Source organism: Eumetopias jubatus, unplaced genomic scaffold (assembly GCF_037043125.1).
Source record: "Eumetopias jubatus isolate StellerSeaLion01/CBP00866 unplaced genomic scaffold, mEumJub1_p1.0 scaffold_13, whole genome shotgun sequence".
Lineage (NCBI taxonomy): Eukaryota > Metazoa > Chordata > Mammalia > Carnivora > Otariidae > Eumetopias > Eumetopias jubatus.
In genome coordinates this window covers 84,304,674-84,310,953 of record NW_028274819.1, presented here as the reverse complement: position 1 = coordinate 84,310,953, position 6,280 = coordinate 84,304,674, and the positions used below count along the sequence as shown (strand labels likewise).

The 6,280-nt window shown below is 45.5% G+C and overlaps 1 protein-coding gene across 3 annotated transcripts; it reads right to left on the bottom strand.

Annotated features, from left to right (window-relative positions):
• Nucleotides 1-1,030: 1,030 nt before the first annotated feature.
• Nucleotides 1,031-6,270, bottom strand: THYN1 (thymocyte nuclear protein 1). 3 transcript variants are annotated; one of them, XM_028120775.2, is made up of 8 exons: nt 6,026-6,268; nt 5,750-5,886; nt 3,900-4,081; nt 3,032-3,100; nt 2,593-2,685; nt 1,933-2,028; nt 1,541-1,691; nt 1,031-1,209 (listed from the first exon to the last, which is right to left on the bottom strand). In XM_028120775.2, exons 2-8 carry the CDS (start codon nt 5,799-5,801, stop codon nt 1,163-1,165), a joined length of 690 nt encoding a protein of 229 aa, XP_027976576.1. In that variant the 5' UTR covers nt 5,802-5,886; nt 6,026-6,268; the 3' UTR covers nt 1,031-1,162. The 3 variants fall into 3 exon arrangements, with proteins under 3 accessions (XP_027976576.1, XP_027976577.1, XP_027976578.1); XM_028120776.2 differs by having other exon boundaries at nt 5,750-5,817; XM_028120777.2 differs by lacking the exon at nt 1,933-2,028 and having other exon boundaries at nt 6,026-6,270.
• Nucleotides 6,271-6,280: the final 10 nt, after the last annotated feature.

Here is a 6,280-nt window from a genome sequence, read left to right as displayed (position 1 = left end):
CAGTCATGGGCCTCTGACTGGGCAGGGCTCCTGGGTCAGGACTGAGACTGGTGGGAAAAGATACTGGGATGACACTCGAGGTTGACTGGGGACGGCAGAACCAAGGAAAGTGAGGTGGTTCCCCCCATGCTGGACCCCGAGTACAGGTGCGACGGACAATCCCATGGGATCAGGATTACCCATCCAGCTGCCCCTGGATTACTTAATCAAGGTTGGGCCATAAGTGTATGGGGGAGGCAGGTTCGGTGTTCCTTACCTTTTCCACATGAGATTAAGCTCTGCTGGGCCTCCCAGAATAGCTGGTATTCTAACTAGAAAGGACCTGTTAATTCCTCTGCCTCCCAACTGACAACCCAAATTCATTTTCCAACTTTCCTAACATCTTAAACCTTTCTTCTGGGAGAACTAGAAGGTAGAATTTGATTTTATTCTCTCAGGAGCTGTGCATAAGCCAGGTCTTCTGTTTTCCCTCACTCTGCCCCCATTCACTCGTCTGTGCAACTGCGGTGAGGGGAGGCCCCGCCCCCACCTTTACAGGTCCCCATACCTGGGAGTGCATAGGTACTAAACCAAGCAGTGCAACTTGTAATTAAGCAGCTGCAGCGTTTACATGTTTCTTAATGTGTCGTCTTTTCAATGGCTGTATTTTAAAAAAAAAAAAGAAAACAAAAACACTTGTTTCAGTTGTCTCTGATTAAAGGAAGCCCCTGTGGCTTGGAGGCATTGTGTCCATGGTCCACCAGGGTCTGTGGTTTGTCTTACACTGTCCCACTCACACCCAAGGGGCAATAGACTCCCACCCTGATCCAGCACAACACCTGCCTTCACCATGGCTGTGGTCCCTGGTGAACAGTGATGTTTTATTAACACCCGTTTTATACAAGCACATGCTGAGAAAGGAATTCCAGTTGTACCCTCATCTGGCAACCTGTGCAGAAACTGCTGATGGTTTACACCCTTATGGGGCCCAGACGACTTCAGGAGCAGGTGTGGATGGCCGGTGTGGAAAGACAAATAAAGAAAAGCTTCCCAAATTTGATATTAACGTTTTATTGGAAAAGGTACATGAAAACCACGCAAGGTGCCACACACCTTCGTTTGTCTTATAAAAGCTTGACTTCTTTGGAGTAATGGCTTGCCCATTCCAGCAACAGTGTCCCAGTTAACTTGGCTCCTTTTCTTCCAGGCTCAAAATAAAATCAAACTCCTCTACCAAAGAAGGGGAGAAGAAAGCAAAGTATTAGGTGTGTGTCTCCTCTTGAATAGGGAAGTTGTGCCGGGCATTTCACCCTGTTACTGAGGCAGGTAGTCATTCATCCAAAAACTATTTATGGAGTGTTTTACTATGTGCCAAGCACTGCTGGGTGGTGGGTACATAGTTAACGGGTAACTCCAGACATGTTTCCTCCCTCATGGATGTTACAGGTGAGGAGACAGGCTCAGAAAAGTTAAATACTGTGCCTAATAAATCACTAGTAAATGTGAGTTCATGGAGTCCTCCTGGTATGTGGATAATATAAAGCAAAGGGCCTGCTCTTACCTCGAGTCAGGGGCTGAATTGAGAGTCTCTGGCGAGTGAAGAGAGCCATATTTTTTAAGGGGCCTCCAGTGGTTTTGTGAGCTTGGTAATGGGTTTTGAGCTCAGCCAGGGTGATGTAACGCTTCATCATCCGAACAAACTGTACATCCACCTATATGGCAGAAAGACATGTTCAGGTAGATTCTGTCCACTGTGTGTCTTAGCTTCTTGTGGGAGGTTCTTATGGGCAGGGCTGCCAGTGTTCTGTTCTTATCCCCAAAGCCAGGGTAACCTCATCTAAGTGTAAGAGCCAGACTCTGTACCTTGACCTAAAGACACCGCACACCTTCTTCCTCCCTCTCTTTGTCCATCCTTTTTTCCTCTCATGAAATAGGAAAAATAGGTGTCTTTACCATGGACCATTTGGGGTTGTCTTCTTTGCTGGATGGGTCATAATGGGGATTGTTTTTCTCAAACTGTGTGTGGTCTGGGTAAGCCTCCTTCACAATCTGAAACCAAAACCAAGTCTCTAATCATATGCCTGTACAGTCAGCTCCATGGCCAATTTTTAATTCAAGTCCAACTTTCACTTCTGACCCTGCATATACTCAGCTCTTTTGTTTTGCTATAGAGCCACTATATCTGGAAATGATACACAGTCTAGAGCAAGCATAGGAAATCAAAGCTGTTTTGACAGAAATCTTAAAAGTAGGTTTTAAAACCAAGTATTAAAGGTTATTATTGGTACCACTGTTTTCCCACCTGCAGTTAATAACCTTTTCCTAATAACTTCTGGTTTGAAAGAGCTATCATCAGGTCTGCTTTTGAGTGAAAGACCAAGGCACAGAAATGAAGAGACGTCTGTACCAGTGGGACCTGAAATGAGGCCTGCCTTGTTATAGTCCTTGCTGGACTGGAAGGGGCCTGGGTGGTTTTTCCATATTCTTGTGACATCAGGGATGGGGAGGAGAGTACTTCCTTTTTGTTACTGATCTAAGCTGTGTTCCTTTATATCTGTATGAGTAAGTCTCCCTGAAGGGAGAGGGATTAAGACCAACGCTTGTACAACTAACCTTCACAAGTCCTGCGATGCCTGGCTCTTTGCAGTTGCTATGGTAGAAGAACGCTTCTTGCCCCAGCTGCATGGCTCGCAGGAAGTTCCGGGCCTACCCCAGGGGAAAATAAACAACTATCCTCTTCACCCGCTGGAAAACACTAGTTAGTGCAAATCAAGTCTGCTTCTATTAGATGAGTTTTTCTTTTTTGCAGCTTCTCCCCAATTCAATACTTGCCTTTGCCAAGACACCCAGACTTGTATGCAGACACTGGCCAGAACACAGGCCATTCGTAAACTGCATACAGAGGAATTAAGGTGGTTTTGAATACATGTTTAGGGTTGGGATCTGGGGAAAAAACAATGCTGACCAAGAGATTTTGCTACTGAATAAGTCCCAGGAAGGAGGCAGGCATCTCTCCGACCCCAGGTCTCAGGCCCTGCTCTTACCCTCTTACCTGGTAGTTGCGAACACCATCCCAGCATGCTGTCTGCTTGGGCTGTGCTTTAAGATCCTCAATGCTGAACTAGGCAACAGGAAATGAATTCATCCATTAAACAGTCTTGGGGCCAGCTGGTAATATATGGAAGTAGACAGTTTCTTCCCCTGTGTTGAGGGTACTACTTGCTGTAGTGGAAGTCTGTAGTTTACTGGGAAGTGGTTCCACAGAGCCACTTCTATTGGGCAAATGTAGAGTAAGCTTTGCGTTTCCTTGTTATCCTTGCTAATTAAAAAGACTAGAAGAATAGATAATCCAGATGATAAAATAATCTGTTGGTTATTTGTATTTCACTCATTAAAGTATTATATATTTCTATTTTCTCTAGGCTGTTATTAAAATTGATTTATATTAATTCACTGAATATACAGTTGGCAGAGAGATACATAGGATTATGGTAGGTTTAGGTGGCAAGAACAAGGCAACAAGATTGAAATGTTGCCCAGGTCAGGGGTTGGCAAACTACAGCTTTGTGCCCATGCCTGATTTTGTAAATAGTTTTATTGGAGCACAACCACACCATCTGATTACGTGTTGCCCAGAGCCACTTTCTTGCAGCAACAGAGCTGAAACAGCAACTGTAGGACCGGAAAACCTAAAATATTATCTGGCCTTTTATGGAAAAAGTTTGTCACGCCCTGCCCTACATAGAGGATTCACAAAACAGATAGTTGCTGGTAATAAGTCCTGCTGATTTTATTCCTTATAATCTTTTCCCTAACCCTACCCTTCAGAGAAGCTGGTGATGGAACCCTGTGGTGTCCCATATTCACTTCTTATCTGAAAAAACAGCCCGAAAGGGATTAAGAGAGGTACCTGGTCTCACCTTCACATCTACACCTTTCTCTAGTCGGCTTTCTGGCTCAGACTTCATCAGCCAGTAACTGCTTAGATTCTTCCCACAGTTTTTAGAGGCTGAAGTCTTCTCAGGGCTGGAGTTACCCAATGTAGCTGATGTCCCTACTGGGTTCTTAGTCTTGGTACGTTTTCCTGCTGGCCCCTTATTGTCTGCAATAGAAGGAAAAAGAAGAAACTGGTCATGCCTGCTGAGAAGTAATGCTCCGTTGTGGAGAAAGCACATACTTTGGAGTCAGCCCTGGATCCAAATCATGGATCTGTCAATAAGTGGCAGTAGCAGCTGAATTGCTGAACTTTATCTATAAAAATGGGACAGGAATGCCCACCTTACAGGGTATCTCCTGGATTATACATTCAGTGAGATAAGAATAGTGTATGTGGTTGGGGGTTAGGACTGACAGAGTCCCTGGTTTCTATTAAGTAAATTCTTTTCTTTCCCTCACTTCTGGGCCTTTGCTGAGGCTCTCTCTACAATAAGGAAACCGAGCACCTACTCCACAGACTTATTTTGAAGATTAAATAAGGTAGTGCAAACAATGGGCTTAAATAATGGCTGACGTTATAATAAATGCTCGGTAAATACTATCATCACCATCTCATGGTTCTTTTTTGCTTGCTCACTGTGCTTTGTGGCCTGCTCCTTGAAGATGCCAAGAAATGCTGGATAAGACAGCTCATATTGGACTTTGTAGACATGGCAAAGATGATTTTTTTCCAAAGAGAATTAGAGAAAATGTGCCTGGAACGTAGTAGGCACTCAATAGCTAACAGTTGTTCAATTCTTACTATGTAAGCTCTATTTGTTACCCTAACAGTAACTCAGTTAATCTACATAATGTATGAGATGTCTGTTCCTCTGCTAAATGTGTCCCAGGTTACACATTTCAGTAAACAGTATGATCAGGAACTGTACCCTGGTCTATCTGAATCCACACTTAATGACTATACCACACCACCTCTGAATTAAGTCCCAGCTCCTACATCAGCTCTCATTATCATTTATAGATGTCTAGTAGTTAGATCCTCCCTAGCCTAGTTTTTAGGTGGCTCCTTTGGAGTTAAGCACACTGCAAACACCATTATGTGTTGTTAAGTAACACAATGTGTTGTAGTCAATCCAAAACCACTTTCTCTACCTTCAATTCCTTTGTTCCTGTTCTTCATCTTCCATATAAGATGAATATAAAAACAGCATCGCATTTTCTTTGCCTGTGGAAAGCTTTCCCATTCTTTAAGGATGGACTCAAGTTCCACTTCCTTCTCAAGGTGTTCCTCCCTGCTCTCATACACTTAGCCATGGTTTCCTAAGACCCTTTCACTTATGTCTGCATTTTCCATGAGAACACAACTGTATGTTCCTTACCTTTGTACAAGCCACCACGTATCTACACCAAACAGCTACTGCTTCAATAAACAGAAGAGGCTCTGGGTATAAGCTCGGTGGGAGGAGGAAAGGAGAAGATGGAGGGCAATTAGGGATAACATTAACAAAAAACAATCCACAAAGGATTCCCCCCACGGGCAGGGAGTTGAAAGTGAACAGTATTTATTTAAGATTTATTTATTAACTTGAGAGAGAAAGAGTGCGTGAGAGCCTGGGTATGAGCAGAGGGAGAGGGACGAGAAGCAGACTCCCCGCTGAGCATGGGGCGCAAGTGGGGCTCGATCCCACCCGAAGATCATAACCTGAGCGGAAAACCGGAGTCCCACGCTCAACCGACTGAGCCACCCAGGTGCCCTGAAAGTGAACAGTATTAAACAGATCCTAGAGAAACTTTCTTTACAGGGCTGCCTTTTTGCAGCCTGGGTGCAGCTCACCTGGCCCAGTAGGCCCAGCAGCCCCGGCGAGCCTCTTCCGGGGTTTCGGCATGGTTTCCCTGCGGGGACTGAAGAGCAGAAGATTCCAAATCAACCGAGAGAAACAAGACGCAGTTCTGTTGCCTGCCCCCAGACGCCTGCGCAGAGCAAGATGGAGACAATGAGAGGAATCGGAGTCTCAGCCCCGAGGGACTTTTGCGTAAAACAGATGCAACTGGACTTGGGCCTCTCAAATCCTTCCCAGTTATCTCCGCCCCCACTTCCATCTTGCATAACCTGCGCTAAAGTCTCCTCGGTTCTCTCCGTGATCCTTCTCTCATTCAGTCACCATTCTCCCAAGCCACTGATTCCACGATTCCGCAGACAGAACCCCACCCAGGCGCCGAAAGGCCGGCACTGAGTCCCCCAGCCTAAGTAACACACGGCCCTTTTTCGCCACGGCCTTGGGATATCTGGGAGTGGTAGTCCTGCTCCTCGGGCAGGCCCGCCTGAGTCCGGGCCGCGAGAGCCGCCGGATGCACTACAGCTCCC

Excerpts from the sequence above, each read along its gene's own strand:
- THYN1 (XM_028120775.2), bottom strand. The coding sequence starts at position 5,801 with ATGCCGAAACCCCGGAAGAGGCTCGCCGGGGCTGCTGGGCCTACTGGG. Across the intron at positions 2,029-2,592 it reads GCATCGCAGGACTTGTGAAG|ATTGTGAAGGAGGCTTACCC; the intron begins GTTAGTTGTACA and ends TTTTGGTTTCAG. Across the intron at positions 1,210-1,540 it reads AATTCAGCCCCTGACTCGAG|AGGAGTTTGATTTTATTTTG; the intron begins GTAAGAGCAGGC and ends CTTCTTTGGTAG.